Raw genomic sequence first — 25,201 nt, forward strand, 5'->3', positions numbered from 1 at the left:
TTGCTGTGCAAAAGCTTCTTATCTTGATGAAGTCCCAATAGTTCATTTTTGCTTTTGTTTCTTTTGCCTTCGTGGATGTATCTTGCAAGAAGTTACTGTGGCCGAGTTCAAAAAGGGTGTTGCCTGTGTTCTCCTCTAGGATTTTGATGGAATCTTGTCTCACATTTAGATCTTTCATCCATTTTGAGTTTATCTTTGTGCATGGTGAAAGAGAGTGGTCTAGTTTCATTCTTCTGCATGTGGATGTCCAATTTTCCCAGCACCATTTATTGAAGAGACTGTCTTTCTTCCAATGGATAGTCTTTCCTCCTTTATCGAATATTAGTTGCCCATAAAGTTCAGGGTCCACTTCTGGATTCTCTATTCTGTTCCACTGATCTATGTGTCTGTTTTTGTGCCAGTACCACACTGTCTTGATGACCACAGCTTTGTAGTACAACCTGAAATCTGGCATTGTGATGCCCCCAGATATGGTTTTCTTTTTTAAAATTCCCCTGGCTATTCGGGGTCTTTTCTGATTCCACACAAATCTTAAAATAATTTGTTCTAACTCTCTGAAGAAAGTCCATGGTATTTTGATAGGCTCTGGGAGTTCTTTAAGACTCATTGACATTTGCTATTTGCTTACTAGTCAAAATTTCAAATAAAATTTTGGTTTAATATTTTTCCCCCACTGGCCACACTACATTTTTTGTGATAGTTGGTGGCATAAGTATTAGAGTAGGCCTAAGCTAGAATAAAAATAGCTGAATATATGTGACCTTCTGATTTTGATAAAGCTTGCCCAAGTGTTCAATATTGTGCTGACTAAATGCATTAGTGTAGTGGATATTAAAAAGACTGTTAGAGATCAATCAGTCAATACCTCCACCCTAACCCTCTCCCATTAAAATGATGACTAAAGGAAGGTCCAGGGAAGGGAGACGTCATGCCTAACTAGGGTCAGAAATGCTTGGGTTGGAGGCAGAAGCGAATGTTAGTCTTCTGATTCCTAGCCAAGGACTTCCGTTGCTAGAGATATTTACTCTTAATCAGAAACCAATGAAGCAAAGTACAACAAAAAAACATTTCGTCCTGTGGCCCAGCAGAAAGACTTCCTTGTTTGGGCCATTGTCTGTAGCCACACTGTCCTGCTTGCAAAAGCTTGGGAGTTATCTTTGGCTTTTCTTACAGGTTTGTGATTACCCGGCCAGCCAATGACTTTAAGCTACTGCCCTCGGATCTTGTGTTTTGTGCCATCCCTTTCAGCACTTCTTGTTACAAAATGGATACTTCATCTAAAGGTTTATATGAAATGACAAATACAGTGCCAACATCAGAGAAAGTTACAAAAATACATAATTCTCCTACAACTGATCCAGTCGAGCAGACTACAACACAACCTTTGACTACAACCATTCATTGTTTGCAGCCAGCAACTATCTCTGTTAGTGATTCTAAGCAAGCTGTATTGACTCAGAGGAGTAAAATATCATCCCAGACACACTTAGGTAAAACCGAAACTGTGAAAGAAAATGGGAGAGGAAAAAAGAAGGAAAGCCCAGAGGAGAATGCCCCTGCTTCTTCAAAACCAAACTAGACTCGTGGATGTTCTCCACAAGCCCCTCACTTGCTACTTGTAAAGCAAATCCAGAGATGGTGACTTTGAACAGGAAAATAAAAACAGAAGCATGCCACTTTTGTGCCCAATGCCTAGTGGTGGATCAGCAAGCCCATACTGGGGAGAGACCAAAGTCTGATCCAATCCCACTGGATCTGGAGTGATAAATAAAGAAATGGATGATGAATGTTCTGTAAGGAAAGTTCATTGCTCTGTGTCCCTTGAGCAGAAAACATGTTAGGCTGAGTTATGTAAAAGAGATTCTTCAGTACTTCTTGGGTTCATCCAGTCAGGGCATATAAGCCATCAAGATAAAATGAGAAGGACTTAGACACAGGAGACGAGACGTAAAGAGCCCTCAAATGAAGAATCCTACATTCTTTATCCTTAAGCAGGCAAATAGTAAGCTAGTATATTATCTCCTTCTCATTATTCTTCATGCTCTTTCTTTCTTCATCTTCTTCTATAGGAGGTAAGAAAGATCAGATGAGGAGATGTTGATTTGAATTGGAAACCAGTTTGTGTGTAAGTAAGACTTAGCTATATGGCTCGCACAAGAATGAATCATTACAGTATCATGGGATGGGGTGCCTAGGTGAAGTCAGGTAGACAGAAATATATGACAGATTCCAAATTCTCTAATCTGAGGATAAAGACCTCATTGCATAAAAGGTCTAAAACTTTTCCCTATGTTCCAAAATAAACCATTTACTCCCAATGGGTTATCTTATAATGATGAGCTTTGTAAGCAACATCTTGTGTTTTAGATACAACACAGGTAAAGGGAAGAGGAAAGAAAATAATAAACCATATTTCTAATACATTATTTTAAATAATGCTTATGATATCCTTGACATTTTTAACAACATCTTTGCTGATTTAGTATTATTAGCTCTATTATACAAAGGAAGAAACTATGTCACAAATAAGGTTGCTAGATAAAAGAAAGGATACCCAGTTAAATTTGAATTTCAGATAATAAGTAAATTTTTAGTATGAGTGCACCCAAATTATTTTTTTAAAGATTTTATTTATTCATGAGAGACACAGAGAGATAGGCAGAGACGCAGGCAGAGGGAGAAGCGGGCTCCCTGCAGTAGCCTGATGTGGGACTCAATTCCAGGACCCCAGGATCATGCCCTGGGCTGAAGGCAAAGTCTCAACCGCTGAGCCACCCTGGTGTCCCTGCATCCAAATTATTATACTTTATTAGCAAGTGATCAAATCAACATTTAAACATGGTTGTGTTGACTCTAGCACTTACAAACATTCTGTATCTAAGCACACAAAAGAAAAACAAAACACTAATCCACAGGAAATAAAATTTTATATTAGTTAAACTTTGTTGGTAAAAAAATCCACTCAGCCTATATGGGAAAAAAAGGAGTAATTATAAGGAAAGCTGTCAGAGATCAAGGATTTTTTTTTTTCTTTTTAAAGCTTACCTGAGTCTTCTTCATCCTTCACTTTCTACAGACTGACTTTTTTGTTTGTTTTTCATTACATATGCAACATTTATTTTCTTGCAGTTCCACATTTATAGGTAGTTATAGATGCATCAAAGTTTTCACTAGCTTGTCTCTGAATCTCAAATCCTAATTTCTGAAAGAAAGTATGTAGTAGGTTCAGCTTTAGCCACTCCACTCCAGCTATCAATGGCTGAGGTGGAGAGTGCCCCCAGTGAAGGAAGGGAAATTGATTCATGGTCTGGGAAGACATTTTACCAAACATCTACTGCAAAGGCAGTATCATTCCACCAGGTCATTTTATATACATAGCAAATTTGGTAGAAACAAAATATTCCTGAGAAAGAAAAGTAAAGATTATTCCTATGCTTATTTAAAATCCACATCTCTGCTGTACACATATCAATCAAGCTGTTTAGCATCTCAAACTCAGTTCTCCAGAGTGAAAGCTTATCCCACAAATGATCTCATTTTCAACACAGCAGAGAAATCAGAATGAGTAATTTTTTATTTTTCAGTATTTTAGGGGATTGGGACCAGAAATATGGCTAAAGAAATATTGAGGTATATGCACTATAGCCAACTTTTGAGTATTTATATTGCCAGTCTTCATAAATAAAATTGTCATAATACCCTTAGGCTCATGTGCAAAGTGATTCCATAACTCCGGAAGTAAATCCTTTGCTCATAAATGGCAACATTTTAATACAAATCATAACACTAAATCCTTTGGCAATATAGTAGATATTGTCATAATTCATAAAGGAATTCATAATGATTATTCAGTCCTTTATTTTACTGAAGTATGGTTGACACAGTGTATTACATTAATTGTAGGTGTACCTACCACACAGTAATCCAGCAACTCTATATGGTATGCTATGTTCACCCACAAATGCAGCTACTGTCTGTTCCCATACAGTGCTACCTGTATGCTGTATGCTTACCTCTTATCCTCATGACTTACTCGTTTCATAACTGGAAGCCTGTACCTCCCACTCCCTTCACTCCTTTTCCCCATCTCTCTACTTTATCGCAAGCACCAGTTTATTCTCTGTATTTATGGGTGTGTTTCTACTTTCTTCATTTGTTTTGTTTTTCAGATTCCAATATAAGTGAAATCCTATGGTATTTGTCTTTATCTGACTTATTTCACATAGCATGATATCCTCTAGGTCTGTCCATCTTCTCACAAATGGCAAGATCTCATATTTTTTTGTGACTGAGTATGATCCAGTGTGTGTGTGTGTGTGTGTGTGTGTGTGTACACATACACCACATCTTCTTTATTTATTCAACTATTGACGGACACCTACTTTTTAAAAATATTTTGGCTATTTAAATAAAGCTGCAATAAACATAGAGATACATGTATCTTTTTGAATTAGTGTCTTTGTTTTCTTTGGGTAGATATCCAGTAGGGAATTACTGGATTATGGGATTTAAAACAAATTTATTTATTTATTTATTTGACAGAAAGAGAAGGTGAGCACAAGCAGCGGGGAGGGGCAGAGGAGGAGGGAGAAGGAGGCTCCACAGTGAGCAGGGAGCCCCATGTGGGCTCAAGCCCAGGACCTTGGAATCATTACTTGAGCCAAAGGCAGATGCTTAACTGACTGAGCCACCCAGGCATCCCTGGATTATATACTATTTCTATCTTTAATTTTTTTAAATTTATTTATGATAGTCACACAGAGAGAGAGAGAGGCAGAGACACAGGCAGAGGGAGAAGCAGGCTCCATGCACCGGGAGCCCGACGTGGGATTCGGTCCCCGGTCTCCAGGATCGCGCCCTGGGCCAAAGGCAGGTGCCAAACCGCTGCGCCACCCAGGGATCCCTATTTTTAATTTTTTTAGGAAACTCCACACTGTTTTCCACTGTAGCTACACTGATTTACTAAATTTACTAAATCTTACCAAAAGCGCAAGAAGGCTCCTTTTTCGCCATATCTTCACTAACACTTGTTATTTCTTGTCTTTTTGATAATAAGAATTCTGACAGGTGTGAGGATATATCATTGTGGTTTTGATTTGCATTTCCCCGATGATTAGTGATGTTGAGCATCTTTTCTTTTGTGTTGGCCATCTGTATGTCTTCTTTGGAAAAAAATGTCTATTCAGGTCCTCTTCCCATTTTTTAGTTGGATTATTTGGGATTTTTGATATCGAATTATATACTTTATGTAATTCTAATATTAATTCCTTATCAGATATGTCATTTGCAAAGATCTTCTATTCAGTAGATTGCCTTTTCATTTTGTTGATGATTTCCTTCACTGTGCCCAAGATTTTTATTTTGATCTAGTCCCAATAGTTTATTTTTGTTTTTGTTTCCCTTACCTGAAGAGACATATCTAGGAAGTTATTGCTATGACCAATGTCAGAGACATTACTACCTATGTTTTCTTCTAGGGGTTTTATGGTCCCAGACCTCACATTTAGGCCTTTAATTCATTTTGAGTTTATTTTTGTGTATGTCATAATAAGGTGTTTCAGTTTCATTGTTTTGCATGTAAGTGTCCAGTTTTACGAGCACCATTTATGGAAGAGACTCCACTGTATATTCTTGCCTCTTTTATCATAGATTGACCATTTAAGTGTAGGTTCATTTCTGGGCCCTTTTGTTCCTTTGATCTAACTTTATTTTTCTGCCAGTACCATGTTATTTTGATTATTATAGCTTTCAAATCTGGAATTGTGTACCTTGAAATCCTGGATTGTGATACCACCAGCTTTGTTCTTCTTTCTCAAGATTGCTTTGGCTATTCAGGGTCTATTGTGGTTCCAAACAAATGTGAGTGTTCTTTGTTCTAATTCTGAGAAAAATGCTATTGGTATTTTGATAGGGATTGCATTAAATTTGTAGATTGTTTTGGGTAGTATGGACATTTTAACAATATTAAATCTTTGAATCCATGAGCATGGAATATTTTTCCATTTGTTTGTATTATCTTCAATTTCCTTCATCAAGGTTTTATAGTTTTGGGGATATAGGTCTTTCACCTCTGTAATGATTGTTCAGTTCCTATTTATAGGAAAACTGATATGAAGACAAGAGAAAATATGCAAGGAACATAATAGTTTATAAACAATGTGTAGACCAGTGGTTTCTAAGAATTTTTTGAGGCTTTGACCCTTTTTCTTCTATATTTTTTTATTGGAGTTCGATTTGCCAACATATAGCATAACACCCGTGCTCATCCCATCAAGTGCCCCCCTCAGTGTCCATCACCCAGTCACCTCACCCCTCTCCCCACCTCCCTTTCCACTACCCCTTGTTCATTTCCCAGAGTTAGGAGTCTCTCAAGTTCCATCACCCTCTCTGATATTTCCCACTCATTTTCTCTCCTTTCCCCTTTATTCCCTTTCACTATTTTTTATATTCCCCAAATGAATGAGACCATATGATGATTGTCCTTCTCCGATTTACTTACTTCACTCAGCATAATACCCTCCAGTTCTATCCACATTGAAGCAAACGGTATGTATTCGTCATTTATAATGGCTGAGTAATATTACATTGTATACATAGAGCACATCTTCTTTATCCATTCGTCTTTCAATGGACACTGAGGCTCCTTCCACAGTTTGGTTATTGTGGACATTGCTGCTAGAAATATCAGGGTGCAGGTGTCCCGGCGTTTCATTGCATCTACATCTTTGTGGTAAATCCCCAGCAGTGCAATTGCTGAGTCTTAGGGCAGATCTATTTTTAACTCTTTGAGGAACCTCCACATAGTTTTCCAGAGTGGCTGCACCAGTTCACATTCCCACCAACAGTGCAAGAGGGTCCCCTTTCTCCATATCCTCTCCAAGATTTGTTGTTTCCTGTCTTGTTAATTTTCCCCATTCTCACTGGTGTGAGGTGGTATCTCATTATAGTTTTTATTTGTATTTCCCTGATGGCAAGTGATGCAGAGCATTTTCTTATGTGTTTGTTGGCCATGTCTATGCCCTCAACTCTATGGTCAACTAATATTTGACAAAGTAGGAAAGACTATCCACTGGAAAAAGGACAGTCTCTTTAATAAATGGTGCTGGGAACATTGGACAGCCACATGCAGAAGAATGAAACTAGACCATTCTCTTACACCAGACACAAAGAGAAACTCAAAATGGATGAAAGATCTAAATGTGAGACAAGAATCCATCAAAATCCTAGAAAAGAACACAGGCAATGCCCTTCTTGAACTTGGCCACAGCAACTTCTTGCAAGACACATATGAAGGCAAGGGAAACAAAAGCAGAAATGAATTATTGGGACTTAATCAAGATAAAAAGCTTCTGCACAGCAAAAGAAACAGTCAACAAAACTAAAAGATAACCTACAGAATGGGAGAAGATATTTGCAAATGACATATCAGATAAAGGGCTAGTATCTAAGATCTATAAAGAACTTATTAAACTCAACAGCAAAGAAACAAGCAATCCAATCATGAAATGGGCAAAAGACATGAGGTTTTGACCCTTTTGAAAATTGGATAAAAGGTACAACCTTCCTCCCCAGAAAATTAATGTGTCTATATATTCCACAAAATTCATCATGTAAGTGGATGGAGGTCATGGATCACCTTGCAGTCTATCTCCTATCTTCCCAAATCCTTGATTTGGGCCTTCTATAATCATTGGAGTAGTCACCAGAAAGACATAGGGCGGGGGAATCAGAAGACATGAGTACTTGTTTAAGATGTCTCATTAAACACAGGATTTGGGGCAAGTTCTTAAAACTTTCTCAGCTCCTTTCCCAACTCATTTTACTATTCTATAAAAGCAAAAAGTTGAACTAAAAGATTTTGAACATTAATTATGTGCTCATTCATAATAGAAAAGAATTAAACATATTGATGTGGTAGAGAATGTGTTACTCAGGAACCACTGAAGGATTGGAAGGATCCTGTGAAACACTGTCTTAGGAAAGGGAAGTTGGCATGTTAAAGAAAAGAAAACAAGCCAGTATGGTTAGAGAATAGTGAATACACCACAGGAAGAGTTGCATGAGATGATATTAAAAGATAGGCAGGACCTGATTAAGAAAGAGTTTTAGACCATGAGAAAGAGATTATATTTTATTCTAAGTACAGTGAGAAGCTGTTTAACAATTTTAAATAGTGGAACGATGCTTTCTTATTTATATTTTGAAAGATCACTCTGACTCTTATGTTTTCAACAGTATGACTAATTGAATTCAAATAGATTTTCTTCCTGCTCCAAATACTCAGAAATGTTCAGTAAGTTATAACAACAGAATTTTTAAATATATAGCCGTTTTTGAAATAAGTGGAAACTTTCAGCCAGAAGCAAGAGGTCATAGAGAGAATGCCTGTGAGAGATATAAGACTCATATGTAGGACTGTTTAGTTAGTGGCTGGGATTGTAATGCCACCTGGAGCTAGGAAATACAGATAAGAACTGAGATCCAAGGTAACCATCACCCGTGAAAGATCAGCTTATCTGTGTTAAGAGGCAATAAACAGGTTCTTCATTCTGGCCCAAAAAAGGCACAAGAAAGCTTATCTCTGCTTAGGGATATTGGTATGAAAAACACCTATCATGAGAAATTGAAGCCTCAAGTTCATATTATATGTAAGGGTAGTATCCAAATTTATACGCTGTGTGGCAGGAATTTAAAACTGGGAAAGTTAATGGGAAAAATAAAATCTGGTTCCAAACAAATAATATTATCGAGATAACTGTAGAAAGAAATTAATAATGCTTTGCAAGAAAGAATTTTACAACTCAGAACAAACAGGACTCCACTGGTATGGGTGGGGTGGTAATGAATTCAAATTTTTCTAAAAACTGACAATATGCCTGCAATAAAGAAATTAGAATTGAAATGAGGAAATTGTCTTCATAAATCAGTGTCAGCAAACAAATCAAACAAGAGGGTTAGCATGACCCCAGACTTTGGAGATTAGAACAATCTGAAAAAAGACCATAGAATTGATACATTTAAAATGATGAAGAAGGTTAAAAAGATATGATTATAAATCATAAGGAAAGAAAAGGAACTGTGAAAAAATGAGCAGCGAGAGTTAAAAAAAGAATTAGAACTTCTAGAAATAGCCGATTACATAAAATTCAATGTCGATGGAAGCAATGTCAGATACAGATAAATCCGAATAATTTACATAAAATGTAAAATAAAAAGATAAAAATGGAAAATATGAAAGAGAAGTGAGGAGACATGGAGGAGAGAATGAAGAAGTCTAATATAGAAATAACTCAATTTCTGGATAGAGAGATAACATGGATGATACCAAAAAAGAAAAAAAAAGAAAAAGAAAGAAAGAAGAAAGAGAAAGAAAGAAAGAAAGAAAAAGAAAGAAAGAAAGAAGAGAAAGAGAGAAAAAAATCTTTTAGAATTGGTACAATATAGGAATACTGAGATATAAGAAGTCCAGTGAGTCATGAAAGAGAAAATTAAAATGATTCTACATATAGACATATCTATACTTGGACAGGAAAGCAAATTCCCTACAAAGCGATTACCCGTAAGAAATTAAGGAAAGAAAAGGTAATCGACCAATAACATCAAAATGCTGAGGGCTAAAATAACAAAAGTGGTAAAAAATGTACATGCTTATACTATCCAGATTACCATTCAAAGGGGGAGGGCAAACATAAAGGCAATTGTATATAAACAAAGATAGACAACATAACACCTAGAAATCTTTATTGAAAGAGCTAGTAAACTATATACTTCAGAAAGAAGAGAATAAACTCCAAATGATGGAAAAATATATAAGGACCAATGACAAGAAAATAAACAGAAACTTTTAAGGTAAATATAAATACATGTCAATTGTAGTACTACTAATAATAGTTTTAGAAGGGGTAAAACAAGTTGAAACTAAAATAACTAAATAGAAATAATAGGGGATATGAAAGAGGTGTGATTAAGCAAAATTATTGTAACATCTTATCATTGTTCAGGAGGAGGGCAAAGAAAATTATTAACTTTAGCATTTGTTCAATCTTTAGCATGTCAAAAATTTGGAGAATTAACTTTAAAGACAAAGGGAAGAATACATGACTTCCAAATCAACTGTGACTCAATTCATGAGAAACCAGCATTTTTTTTAGAAAAGCAAATTAAAAGAACAGCGTGTAGGAAAAAAAAAAGGAAAGGTTAGTAATAAATACAAATATCTGATAATAAATAAATGAAAATGGACTAATCTTGTTATGTAAAGGATAAAGCTTTTCAGATTAGATTTTTAAGTTACATGTTGTTTATAGTATAAAATGTAATGATTCAGAAAATATGAAACTGAAAAAAAATAAAGGGATATACTAGAAAAATATGGATCAAACAAGTACTATTAGTATCAGATAATGTATACCTTAAGTCAAAAATCATTACTGAAGAAAAAAATTTCATTTTGTAACCATAATACTAATCTTCAACTACCAAATAATATAACAATTCTGAAATTCATGCATAAAGATGACCTTAAAATATATAAAACTATATATAAAATAAAACTGACATATTATTTATATATTTTAAAATATATAAAACTAACATATTTATATATTTTAAAATATATAAAACTAAAACTAACAAAATTATACAGAAAATTGAGAAATCAATAATCATAGGGAAGAATTTTAACACACTTTTCTTAAATGATAGATCAAGCAGAAAAATGATTAGTACTTACATAGAATAATGTAAACTAGTTAACTAGTTTGATTGAATGGGAGGTAGATAGATGATAGATAGTTGATAGATAATCTAATGAGTAACAAATGGACATTCTTTTCCAACACACATATTATATGTTTTAATTTCCTATGGAGTCATCCACAAGGCTAGTCTCTCTGAACTAGTCAGTGATAATAACAACCACATTGCAATAAAATTCAAAATTCGTAACAAATACCCAGACCTCAACAAATAAAATTTACCAACATATTTGGAAATAAGACAACAACAAAAAATCTAAATCAACCATGGGTCAAATTTAAAATTTCATAATGGATATTACAAACTTTTGATATCTAAATGATCATTGAAAGACTATATTTTAGAATTTGTGATATGCTCCTCCAACAAATGGTGATAGGAAAACAGGATTACACATACAACTACAAAGAATGAAGTGGGACCATTACCTTTACCTTACACCATATATCAAAACTAACTCAGGGACACCTGAGTGGCTCAGCAGTTGACCGTCTGCCTTCAGCTCAGGGCATGATCCCAGAGTCTCACATCAGGCTCCCCGCATGGAACCTGCTTCTCCCTCTGCCTATGTCTCTCTCTCTGTGTGTCACTCATGAATAAATAAATAGAAACAAACAATCCAATCATGAAATGGGCAAAGGACATGAACAGAAATCTCACAGAGGAAGACATAGACATGGCCAACATGCACATGAGAAAATGCTCTGCATCACTTGCCATCAGGGAAATACAAATCAAAACCACAATGAGATACCACCTCACACCAGTGAGAATGGGGCAAATTAACAAGGCAGGAAACAACAAATGTTGGAGAAGATGTGGAGAAAGGGTAACCCTCTTGCCCTGTTGGTGGGAATGTGAACTGGTGCAGCCACTCTGGAAAACTGTGTGGAGGTTCCTCAAAGAGTTAAAAATAGACCTGCCCTGACCTAGCAATTGCACTGCTGGGGATTTACCACAAAGATGTAGATGCAATGAAACACCGGGACACCTGCACCCCGATGTTCATAGCAGCAATGTCCACAATAGCCAAACTGTGGAAGGAGCCTCGGTGTCCATCGAAAGATGAATGGATGAAGAAGATGTGGTCTACGTATACAATGGAATATTCCTTAGCCATTAGAAACGACAAATACCCACCATTTGCTTCGACGTGGATGGAACTGGAGGGTATTACGCTGAGTGAAGTAAGTCAATCGAAGGACAAACATTATATGTTCTCATTCATTTGGGGAATATAAATAATAGTGAAAGGGAATATAAGGGAAGGGAAAAGAAGTGTGTGGGAAATATCAGAAAGGGAGACAGAACGTAAAGGCTGCTAACTCTGGGAAATGAACTAGGGGTGGTAGAAGGGGAGGAGGGCGGGGGGTGGGGGTGAATGGGTGACGGGCACTGAGGGGGGCACTTGACGGGATGAGCACTGAGTGTTATTCTGTATGTTGGCAAATTGAACACCAATAAAAAATAAATTTATTATTTAAAAAATAGATTAAAGACCTAAACATAAATCCTGAAACTATAAAATTTCTAGAATAAAAAATAAGAGAAAAGCTTCATGACATTGGATTTGGCAATGGTTTCATGGATATGACACCAAAAGCACAGACAACAAAAACAAAAATAGGGAAGGGGGGATCCCTGGGTGGTGCAGCGGTTTGGTGCCTGCCTTTGGCCCAGGGCACAATACTGGAGACCCGGGATCGAATCCCACGTCGGGCTCCCGGTGCATGGAGCCTGTTTCTCCCTCTGCCTGTGTCTCTGCCTCTCTCTCTCTCTCCGTTTGACTATCATAAATAAATAAAAATTAAAAAAAAATAGAGAAGGGTACTACATCAAACCTAAAAACTTTTGCACAACAATGGAAAAAATCAACAGAATGAAAAGGCAACCTATGGAATGGGATATAATATTTGCAAACCATATGGCTTACCATAAGGGGTTAATATCCAAAATATTTAAAGAACTTCTGCAGCTCAGCAGCAAGAAGCCTAAACAATCCAATTTAACAATGAGCAAGGAAAAAACAAAAAAAAACAAAAACAAAAAAAACAATGAGCAAGGACCTCAATAGACACTTTTTTTAATTATTATTTTTTATTTTTATTTTTTTTTAATTTTTTATTGGTGTTCAATTTACTAACATACAGAATAACCCCCAGTGCCCGTCACCCATTCACTCCCACCCCCCGCCCTCCTCCCCTTCTACCACCCCTAGTTCGTTTCCCAGAGTTAGCACTTTTCTAAAGAAGACATTACAGATAGCCAATAGGCACATGAAGAGATGCTCAGTATCACTAATCATCAGGGAAATGCAAATCAAAACCATAATGAGATACCAACTTACAATTACTAGGATGGCCACTATCCAAAAAGAAAAAAAATACACATTAGTGAGGATCTAGAGGAGTTGGAAATTTGCACATTGTTGTTAGGAATATCAAATGGTGCAGCTGCTATGGGAAAGTAAGTTCCTTAAAAAATCAAAAATAGAATTACCATAAGATCCAACAGTCCCATTTTTGAGTGTATGTCACCCCTCCAAATTGAAAACAGGAACTTGAAGAGATATTTGCACACCCATGTTCACTGCAGCATTACTCACAAGAGACAAGAGGTGGAAGCAAACCAAATGCCCACCAGTGAATGAATGGATAAAGAATATGTGGCATATACGTATAATGAAATATTATTTAGCCTTAAAAAAGAAGGAAATTCTGTCATATGTTACAATGTGGATGAATCTTGAGAACATTATGGTAAGTGAAACAGGCCAGTCACAAAAAGACCGATACTGAATATGCCATTTACATAGGTTATCTATAGTAGTCATATTCTTAGAAACAAAAAGGAGAATAATAATTGCCAGGAGCTGGAGGAGAGAAAAAAGGGAGTTGCTGATCAATGGACAAAGTTTCAGTTGTGTGAGATGAAAAAGTTCCAGAAATCTGTTGTACAACAATGTGCTTATAGTTAACACTATATGTACTCTATTGTACACTTAAAAATGGTTATGATGGTAAATTTTGTTTTTGACCACAATTTAAAAAAATGTGGTATACATCTAAATAAGAACAAAATGTGAATTTATAACCTTGTACGCATATGTGGAAACGGATAAGATTAATTAGAAATTCGTTAGGTAATTGCTCAACTTAGCAAATTAAAGAAATAATAGGAAACTCATAAAAATCTTAAAAGATTTCACATTATCTTTGGTATTTCCCAGTATACTTTCTGGAACAGGAAACCAGAACTCCAATCCAGAGTCTGCTTTCCTCAATAGCTAAGTATTTGTTATTTTCAGAAATGACAAAAAAGCCCTCTGTCAAGTGGATAATTGAGGAGTAGGGCAGTTAGGTTAGGATGAAGAAGCTTGGGGGGAATAAGCAAAGACCTCTTTAAGATTTGCTGTTCAAAAAAAAAAAAAGAAAGATATGCTGTTCAAAACATGGTCCCCAAAAGCAACATCTATGTTACCTGAGAGTGGGCTTCTTCCTAGACCTAGATGAGATTCTGCATTTTAACAAGGTCCATAAGTGATCTATGCATTAAACTTTGTTTTAATATATATGGATATGTGATATATTACAGATACATATTACATATGCATACACACACACGCATACTGTATAAATACACATAGATTGCATGTATTATATACGTATATGTAATATGTATGTAATATCTATTAAATATCCTCATATTTCCACACATACATACGCAGACATATGTAACTACATCCACATACACGGTGGCTTCTGGAAAATTAAAAGACTGGAGATTTGGTTTTAATGAAAACTGCCTCCTTCACCATTTAGCTATTTGGCATATTAACTTCTCTTTAAGACCCATGGTACATTCCAAACACCTCTAATGAACTATAAAATCCTCGAGCTGAGTACCTTCGAACTGTAAAGGAGTTAATAGAGGTTGGAGTTCAGTGAAGTTGGTGTATAGTTTCCTGGAGGGATAATAACCCGCAGCTCAAAGCCACGAGTTGGTTGTTTCTTCCAGGCCAGAAGACAAAAGAACCCAACCTCTGCAAGGAATCTGACTTCAGTTTTTCAATTGGCATGCTTTGGGAGTCCTGGAAATTGAGAAGGAGGAGGGGGACAGTGGGAGGCAGGAGGCTGCTGGGGATGGGAGGGAGAGGGAGAGAAGGCTGGAACACTAATGAGGCTTGAAAGAATACAGGATGAGTCCAGCCACTGCGTGCTGGGAAGCAAGGTACCTGAGCAGCTGATGCTAAGTTCAGACTAAACTAACTGCAAGTCCCCTGGGGACATCACAAGGTAAACCTGATCGTCTCTGTCATTTACAATCATTATCAGGCAGGCTGCTTCTGTAATTTTACTGGGGAGCCAATTAACAGATCCCTGAAGCTAGGGGGAAAATGTCTCAGCGCTCCTCTTGCTTTTCCAAAGGAAAAAAGGCAGCTTTTGTGCTGCTGTCTCTCGACTATTTCTGGTAAAGGCAGGAAAGCGGGGTAACTTCTGACGATGCAGTGGCTCCTCAGGTCAGGGGAATGGTTGAAGTCAGCCTCTCACTGCCTTAATTTACTTTTTTCGGTTGTAACCTAAATCAGGCTCCAGATGGCCTGGCGAGCCTTGTTTCTTTCTTGTTTGAGAGATGAAAATGCTGACCACCTTTCACTGTCTCTCGCCTTCAAGAAAATATCTTAGCAGCGTTTCATCTTGCAAGGAAGCAAGAAAAAGCTGGCTGATGGCACTGGGAAGAAGACAGTAAAGAAAGGCCACTCTTGTCTGAAATTTATTACTCAACCCCATCTTTCCCCTGAAACATCTTTTCTCTTACCCTCCTGTCACAGACAGACTCTTTTTCACTAGCCCTCTACATTCACTACTTTGTTTCCACATATCTTATTGACTACTTAAGCCACACCAACCTGGCTGTCATCTCCATTATTCTACTAAAAATACTCTTTCAAAATCACTAATTACACTTCAGTCACTCAATATAGAATTAGAACAGTTAATCGGCACAATCTTCTTGCCTTCCGTCCTGAAACATGGTCTTCCCTTGACTTCCATGATACAACAGTCTTCTAATTTTCTTTTTCCTTTTTTTGAATATGCATTCTCATGTCGCCTTCAGCTCTCCTTTTATACAACACAATTAGGTATTAGCATTATTCAAAGCTTGATTATGGATCTCCTTCTTTTTTGACTCTCGAGGATCACTGAGTAATCCAGATAATTAAAATTGGAAAGCGTATACCTGAAATTAAAAGAACAGGAGCTACTTACCTCAAGCCATTATTTCCATACAAGAATGTGGGCCTCATTTTTCCAAATATTTTTTTGAGAAATTGAGAATTTTAATTTTTACATAAAAATATTATGCTTTTGGGGTGCCTGGGTGGCTCAGTTGGCTAAGCATCTGCCTTTGGCTCCGGTCATGATCCTGGGGTCTGGGATTGAGCCCTGCATCAGGGTCTCTGTTCATGGGGGAGTCTGCTTCTCCCTCTGCCCCTTGCCCCACTCATGCTTTCTCTTTGGCTCACTCTCTCTCAAATAAATAAAATCTTTATTAAAAATGCTATAAGGGCAGCAAGGGTAGCTCAGCGGTATAGTGCCGCCTTCAGCCCAGGGCCTGATCTGGAGACCCGGGATTGAGTCCCACGTTGGTCTCCCTGCATGGAGCCTGCTTCTCCCTCTGCCTGTGTCTCTATCTCTCATGAATAAATAAATAAAATCTTTTTTAAAAATACCATATATTTTTTATAGTTATGATGATATAGTTATGGTAGTTGTAGCAGACCAACACTCTAAGGGAAAAAATTCAAAAGTGGATAAAGATGTTTTGAGGGGCATTGGGTGGCTCAGTGGTTGAGCTTCTGCCTTTGGCTCAAGCCATGATCCCAGAGTCCTGGGATCAAGGTCTGCATCGGGTTCCCTGCAGGGAGCCTGCTTCTCCCTCTGCGTATGTCTCTGCCTCTCTCTGTGTGTCTCTCATGAGTAAATAAATAAAATCTTTAAAAAAAAAAAAAGTTTTGAAATTATCTGTTTGAAATAATCATACAGCAACATAGTAAGAACTTGAAAGGCTAAGATCCAAGAGAAAAGAACATTGACGTAAGCTCAGCAGGCTCTGCTGTTTCTCCCCTAGTAATTGGCACCAACCAGGAGGTCAAGTTGAATTTTAAAGCTAAGAGCTCTGTTAGGGCTAGGAGAAGGAAAAAAATGGAATTGAGGGTTATCTAGGCTGCTAGGAATTGAGGGGTTTAGGTTTGGGAGAAAAGAGAATGGGAAAACTGTGAGCATGACTTTCTGTGCTTCTTTTTTCCCTGAGGATATTATTTATTCCTAACATTTTCAGTGTAAGAGGCTGAGAAGCCAGGAAGAAAGGATTTACTAAGAAGCTGGAAAGTTAAGCAGAGCCTTTGCCAGTCTCCAAGCACTGGGGAAGGGAAAATTGGCCAAAGCCTAGCAAGGGAATGGGTCAGGTAAACAACCTTTGCTTTCAGTTAATATTCATGAAAGGTCCTACTTTAGGATTACTTCAAACTAGAAATAGAATAGTTCTCACAAAGCCTGAAATCAGCTTGCATGCTTCCCATTCTCTGATTGTATCAAGGTGATCAATTCCCTACTGTAACTACCTATAAGTAAAAAATAAATAAGCACTCTCTTCTGGAAGTTAGCACTATTCAGAGTTTTTACACAGTATACAGCACTGTATAAAAATTATTGGAGTCAGTTTTATCTTCGCCTTAATTTATGTTTTTCTGTAGCAACCTAAATTAGCTTCCAGATGGGCCCCTAAACCTTACTTCCTTCTAGTTGCTGAGATATGGCAACATTGATAGTCTCTTTTATTCCTTTTTTTCCTTCAAGGAATAAATAAGTAAATAATTACCATGAATGACAATAGAGTGACTCAAATGACTAAAAGCCAAGAGAAAAGAAATGGATAATGGAGACAACCTACAAATGATCTATATCATACAAAAGACAGACTCTAAAGTAACTGTGATTAACATGTTCGAGAAACTGGGTGGCACTTCCTGCAGGGCGCCCAGTAGCAGTGAAGAAGGGTAACTCTAGTGTTACAGGTGCAGGGATTTTACCCAATGTTTAGGCACCAAGAAAACAGATTGCAAGGGTGTTCCAAAGGGAAGTGGGTCTGCTTCAGTGCCGAGGCCAGTTGGACAAAGAAGAGCATCAGGCTGGAAAAAGCACTCCACAGAGGCCAGATGGATGGCCACTATCCATTTGTGATTGGACAGGTTAGCCACATGGGCCTGAGCCAGCTCCACACATTACTGAATGGCATCAGACACATCTAGAAGTCCCTTGCCGATGTCAGCAAGGACTGGAAACAGAGCATCAGTGCCATCGAGAGAGTCAAGGATATGAAGTATGCTGTGATGTGGCATAGCCAGTTCACTGCAGCTTCAGAGACCCTCAAGGACAATTCAGGACCCCAGATTATGAGGGGCACCCAGGACTTTATTAAACAAGGGGCATTCCTGTAGGTTGACTGGAAGCCGATGGAGCTGGAGTGCTCATTCCCAAGATGGGCTGATCTATAAGCAGTCCTATGTAGACAGAGGGAACGTGAACAACATGATCCTCATCCATGGCTACTTTGGGAGCATGCAGGGGTTCTCAGATGAGCTAGCCAAGCAGATGTGGATAGTGCTGCAGAGTTTGCTGGTCATCTCCTGTGACCCCACTTACTGGTCTCAGTTGTCAGAATCATCAAAAAGGAAGACAAATTGGCCAATATGTTTCTGGCAGAAGAAGAGGAAGAAGAAGAAGAAGAAGAAAAAGAAGAAGAAGAAGAAGAAGAAGAAGAAGAAGAAGAAGGAGGAGGAGGAGGAGGAGGAGGAGGAGGAGGAGGAGGAGGAGAAGAAGAAGAAGAAGAAGAAGAAGAAGAAGAAGAAGAAGAAGAAGAAGAGAAGAAGAGAAGAAGGAGGAGGAGGAGGAGGAAGAAGAAGAAGAAGAAGAAGAAGAAGAAGAAGAAGAAGAAGAAGAAGTAGCAGTAGTAAACTAGCTTGTTTTCTTCCAAGAGGCCCAAGAATTGCAAGGAGAAAATGTTTGCCGTCTTAGACAGAGCCATGAGTACTAGAACTGAGGCCACACAAGCAGACCCCAAGGAGTCCAACAAGATATGATTTATCTGCCACCTGGAAATCATAAGTAAGTATGTCCTGGATGACCTGTCATTGCCAAAAACCTGATGGTTAAGTGTTTTCCTCCCTATTATGAGATTTTCAGAAACCTCCTGAACATGTACCACCAGGCTCTGAGAACATGGATGCAGGACCTTGAGTTAGAAGACCTAGAAGCAAATGAAATTATGAGCCTGTGGACGTGAGTGTCAAACACCTACACAAGCACAGAGAGGACAGAGGATGTGGAGCTGGCCCAGAAGTGGATATCAACCTTTACTTTCTCTAAAGTAGTCCCTGATCTGCTCCACAGGTACCTTTCAACTCTCACTTCAGACATTATCATCTGGCTGCAGAAAGCACTAGAAACAGACAAGAAAGGCTGGATAAAAGATGCTGAGCCTAAAGCTGAACAAAGTGGGTATCAAGTAACACTCTTTTCTAGACGTTAAACAAATTCTTGAAGTTGCTCCTCAGATAAGCAAAAACAAAGGTTTGTGACACAAACTAGTCTCTGTCTTTAGCAAATGAATTCTTATTAAGTAGATGCAAAGATGAAGTTCAGTTGTATAAAGAACAGCTGAGAAGTCAATGATACCTACACTATATTCAATATATGACAGCTATCAACAACTGTCAAAGCTTTGAAGAATTTATCGTTGGTTTAAAAAGGAAATTTTTTTTTTGAATGAAATGGAAGAGGGCATATCCCTGAGCCAACCAAAAACGGATGGGATTTCAGACACTATTGCAAAAGAGGGCTGTCGCAGCCTGCTGGGGAAGGTTTTCCTGGATCTGGAGCAACATCTCAATGAGCTGATGACAAAGAAGTGGCTGTTAGGCTCAAACACTGTAAACATCATCTGTCTCACTGTGGAAGAATATTTTAATGATTTTGCCAAAATCCAAAAGCCATATAAAAAAAGGAGGATGGCAAGTGGAGTACCTATGGGCCAGCATGCAGAAGCATATCTCATTCTGGAGCACCAAGGAACATAGGGATGGTGCTGAAAGGGTGGTCAGGGAAGCTGAGCAACTCCACTTCTCATTCCAGAAGCTGGCTTCTGGATTTGGTGAAGATATAGGTGGACATGGTAATGCTATCATTGCCACTACAGAAGTTATTAAGCTCACAGACCCTCCTCTGCTCTATCTGGACATCTCAACTCTGATCAGTCAACACCAAGACTTCAGGGATGACCACATTGGCATGCTCCTGGCTGGGACACTGGCCTAGAAGAATACAAAGCAGACCATCATCAAGACTCTAGAACAGGCCCCAATGTAGTGAATCTGAAATACATGCCCATCTTCAAGGAAATCATAGTTCTTAGTATGAACGTGGCAAAGCTTTTCAAGTAACCTGTCAGTTTTCAACTTTATGTACATTATTTGCACTCATCATCCCCAGTCTCAGGAATATATTAAAGCAAAAGTGACTCTCAAAGGGTCACAGTAGATGTTTCAGTACCTCATGTCTATCTCTTGAAGGGCTAAGCATGTTTGTGAGGTGTCCAGGCTCACACCTTCTTGAAGAACAAGAACCCTGCTGGCTGTGATTCTTCACAGACTCTCTGGTTTTTGTTGTAAACACCTTTCTGAGGCAGGATTCTCACGTAAAATTCCTCATGGTAGATTGTTTATCACAGGAGTGAGAAGGTGTGTGGAGGGGGAAGAGCCCATCTTCATTCACCTCTTGGTCTTTGGTCATTTCCACAGTAAGATTTCTAAAACTCTTACTAAACAAGGCTGCTTAATTAACAAGGCTGAAGTCCTGCAGAGAAATAAAAATGAAAAGAAAAAGAAAAATTGACAAAATGGAGAAAGTTATCAGAAAATGACGAACCATTAAAAAATGTTTAAAGAATAATAGCTTTCAGCTTTTCCAGCTTTATTGGGATATATTTGATATATAGCATTGTGTAACTTTAAAGTGTATATACAGTTACTTATGTATTACAAAATGATTACCATAATGGGACGCCTGGGTGGCTCAGTGGTTGAGCATCTGCCTTAGGCTCAGAGCATGATCCCAGTCAAGGGATCAAGTCCTGCATGGAGCTCCCTGCAGGGAGCCTGCTTCTCCCTCTGTCTATATATCTCTGCCTCTCTCTCTGTGTCTGCCATGAATAAATAAATAAAATCTTTAAAAAATGATTACCATGATAAGGTTAACATAAAATTTTCACGTGTAAAATATTGTTAACTATAGTCACCGTGCTATACGTTAGATGCCCAGAACTTACTTATACTTCGTACCCTTTCACCACAATCATCCATTTCCCTCCACCTCCCAGCCCTTGGCAATCACCAGTTTACTCCTTGTCTTATGCATAAGAGTGAGAGTATAGAGTATTTGTCTTTGTCCGACTTATTTCATTTAGGATAATGCCCTCAAGTGTCATATACATTGTTACAAATGACAGAATTTCCTTTCTTTTTTATAGCCAAATAATATTCCATTGTCTATATGTACATTTTCTTTATTCACTTATTTGTTGATAGGCACTTAAGTTGTTTCCATGTCTTGGGTCTCATAAATAATGCTGCAACAAACAGGGAGGAGGTAGAAATATCTCTCTACTAATCACTAATCACTATTAGGATAGTGATTTTATTTCCTTTGGTTATATATCCAGAATTGGTATTGCTGAATCATATAGTATTCTATTTTGAAATAGAATTTATCTATTTTTGGGAACCTCCATACTGTTTTCCATAGTGGCTGCACCAATTTACATCCTTTTATGGTTCCATATAAATGTTAGGATTGTTTGTCATACTTCTGTGAAAAATACCATTGGAAATATGATAGGGATTGCATTGAACCTTTAGATGGTTTTGGATAGTATGGAAATTTTAACAATATTCTTTCTATCCATGAAAACAGGTTATCTCTTCATTTATTCACGTCTTCTACAATTTCTTTCATCAGTGTCTCAGAGTTTTTAGTCCACTTTTGGATGATATTGTTTATGAGATTGTTTTCTTCATTTCTCTTTCAGATATTAAATTGTTCATATACAGAAATGCAACCAATTTTTTTCCATGTTGATTTTATAATCCGCAATTTTACTGAATTTATTAGCTCTAAAAGTTTTTAAGTGGAGTCTCTAGGGATTTTTACATATCAGGTCATGTTGTCTGCATAAAGAGACAGTTTTACTTCTTTTTCCTACTTGAATGCCTTTCTTTTATTTCTCTTATTTGCCTAGCTGATATGGCTAGGACTTCCCGTACTATGTTGAATAGAAATGGTGAGAGTGTGCATCCTTGCCTTTATCTGATCTTAGAGGAAAAACTTTTAGTTTTTCACCGTTAGCTATGATGTATGTTGTGGGCCTTTCATACATAGTTTTTGTTACAGTGAGGTAATTTTCTTCTGTTCTTAGGGATTTTTTGATAATTTTTATCATGAAAGGATATTGACTTTTGTCAGATGCTTTTTCTGCATCTATTGAGATGATCATGTGGTTTTAATCCTTTATTATGTTAATGTAGTATATCATATTAATTGATTTGTATGTGCTAAACCATCCTTGTATCCCAAGATAAATCCACTTAGTCATGGTGTATGATGCTTTTAATGTGTTGTTGAATTTGGCTCGCTAGTATTTTGGTGAGGATTTTGTATCCTTTTTGTTCATCAGAGATATTGGCCTGTAGTTTTCTTTTCTTACAGTGACTTTTAAGTCTAACTTTGACATCAAGGTAATACAGGCCCCAAAAAAAAAACAAGTTGGAAAGAGTTCTGTCCTCTTCAGTTCTTTAGAAGAGATTGAGAAGGATTGGCATTAATTTTGTTTTGTTTTGCTTTGTTTTTTGTTTGCTTCTTTTTTGTTGTTGTTTGGGAGGTTTTAGATTGTTTTGTTTTGTTTTGTTTTTTCTTTGTTTGTTTTTGTTTTTGTTGTTGGCATTCATTCTTTAAGTGTTTGAGAGAATTCACCAGTGAAGCCATCTGGCCCTGGGCTTTTCTTTGTTGGGAGCATTTTGATTACTGATTCAATCTTCCTGCCAGTTTTAGGTCTGTTCAGATTTTCTATTTCTTTATGACTTGGTCTTGGTAAGTTGTATATTTCTAGGAATTTATCCATTTCTTCTAGGTTATTTGTACCTCATTATCTTGCATATCAAAATGTTCCGCAATAATTTTCCTTGTTCTAGATATACATCTGAAATTCTTTAAGCACATGTATGGTGATAAACTTTTAGTTTTTATGTCTCTGTAGATATAGCTCATCATAATGGAAAAAAAGTTTCTTGGGTATAAAATTATTATAAGTTAATTATTAAAGTTATTTTCTAGGACACCTGGATGGCTCAGTCTGCCTTCAGCTCAGGTCGTGATCCTGGGGTTCTGGGATCATGTGTCACATTGGGTTTCCTGCGGGGAGCCTGCTTCTCCCTCAGCCTATGTCTCTGACCCTCTGTCTGTGTCTCTCATGAATAAGTAAGTAAAATCATTTTTTTTAAGTTATTTTCTCTGAACACCTTGAAGTTATTATTCCATTGTCTTCTGGCTTACACTATTATTTTTAAGGAGTATGATGTAATTCCAAATGTCTACTCTTAATGTCTTTCTTAGAGCCTTTTATTTGTCTTTGTTTATCCTATTATGGCCCCAGATATGAATTGCCTCAAATACATTGAACTAATGGGATTTTTGTTTATAATAGGAAATTTAGATCCATTATTTCTTTAGATATTATCCCTCTTCATGTTTACTTACTTCTGCTACTCTAACTGCTATACTTAGACATATCTTCTATATATTATAATGTATATTTTATAATGTCCATTTTTATCATTCTGTGCAGACTGCAATTGTTTGACTGTATTGTTCACTTTACTGATTGTCTCTTCAGCTATTAATAATCTGCATTTAATTCTTTTACTTAGATTTTTAAAAATCCAGCTATTAAATGTTTAATTTCTAAACACTTCATTTGTATTCTTTTTCAATTCTGTGCATTTAATTTTGACAGTATCTTTTTTATGTGTGTATGTGTGGTTGTATCCTTTAATTTTTGGTTAACATTTTATATATGACATGCCTAACAACTCTCAACATTTCAGTCCTTCAAAATCTAATTTTTGTTTGTTTGTTGTTTCTGCTGACTTTCGTCATTATCTGATGTCTCTGGGTTTGCTGATATTTCATTCAAGCTTATTGACCTTAGTCCATGGAATTATTTGGATCTAATTGTGAAACTCTTCCAGAAAGGATTTGCTTCTACTGTTGCCACTATTCAGATGGCACCACTGACTGGAATCACTTCAATACTACCACTGCCTTTCTCCCAACACACACACATACACACACACATACACACATACACACCCTACATTCAGTGGGTGATTCCAAGCTCAACTTTCTACCTCCTGATAGTAACCTTATATCTACCATATGCCTATGTCACATGCTTGGGCCCAATAAACTGCTGCATCCCTGAACATCGCATGTAGATTTTTGTTTATTTGTATGTTTTAAGGTGTGGTCTATAGAAAATTCCTCTACCCCTTATGCAGCCAGCAGTGCCTCAAAGCACATTTCCTCTGCAAAGTGTATTTATTTTGCAATGAAGGGGCCCTTCTAGAATGACCATCAACTATAAAGACAAAAGAAAAAGTTTAGTTTATTTTGGCTAGAAAGCAAATGGAATGTTTTAATGAATAACTCTGATAAACTCTGGCCAAAAGCAGAGCTGTGTAGGGGCCATGTGAAAGCATGACATAGGGATGGTATAGGTAGAGGCCAATGAATTCAATTATTCTTGAATTTCAAACATTTATGGCATTATGAGGAGTGACAGTTTGGGAAAGCACCCTTGCCATCTACATGAACATTCTTATGGAAGGCTTTTGCAGAAAAGATAGTGGCATAGTGACAAATCAGATTAGATGTTGACTGTATAGAGGGAACACATACAGCTTATATCATAAAATTGTTTATTTGCATCTATAGCTCTCTCTATATGTAACTCTCACATTGTTGTTCCCTTCTTTTGTCTTTCTTAAAAGGTAATCTATTACAGAACAAAAGAAACCAGACTTCCTATTCCTACTACATGGATCTCCTCTGGGACCTTCCACATTGTTGGTCTCTCTACCATGATTTGAGTGGGTTTGGTATTGGAAGAGCAAACTAGTACCTTCACAATCAGGATGAGGCTAAGCTTATGTGTCACCCTATATCTAGCTTTATCTACCACCACAGGAACTGTTCCATTATTTTGAATTTTTGTTGTCTTGGCTACTGGACTTGAAATAACTTTTACTTAGATAGAAAAGCTAGAAAACATA

At 37.3% G+C, this 25,201-nt stretch overlaps 1 protein-coding gene and 1 pseudogene across 6 annotated transcripts in view; both read left to right on the forward strand.

Moving 5' to 3' along the window:
- KCNU1 (potassium calcium-activated channel subfamily U member 1) overlaps positions 1-4,440 on the forward strand; it is a 146,541-nt gene extending 142,101 nt beyond the window's left edge. For 3 of the 6 annotated variants that reach the window (XM_077849124.1, XM_077849125.1, XM_077849123.1), the window contains one exon: positions 1,172-1,787. In XM_077849124.1, the coding sequence (XP_077705250.1) occupies positions 1,172-1,579 (408 nt within the window). In that variant the 3' untranslated portion in view covers positions 1,580-1,787. Of the gene's footprint in view, positions 1-1,171; positions 1,788-2,069 lie in introns of those variants that run through there. The other 3 variants (XM_077849126.1, XM_077849127.1, XR_013352962.1) reach the window with 3 other exon arrangements.
- Positions 4,441-18,002: 13,562 nt separating this feature from the next.
- Positions 18,003-20,734, forward strand: LOC144284161 (exocyst complex component 3 pseudogene; annotated as a pseudogene).
- The last annotated feature ends 4,467 nt before the right edge of the window (positions 20,735-25,201 follow it).

Source organism: Canis aureus, chromosome 15 (assembly GCF_053574225.1).
Source record: "Canis aureus isolate CA01 chromosome 15, VMU_Caureus_v.1.0, whole genome shotgun sequence".
Taxonomy (NCBI): domain Eukaryota; kingdom Metazoa; phylum Chordata; class Mammalia; order Carnivora; family Canidae; genus Canis; species Canis aureus.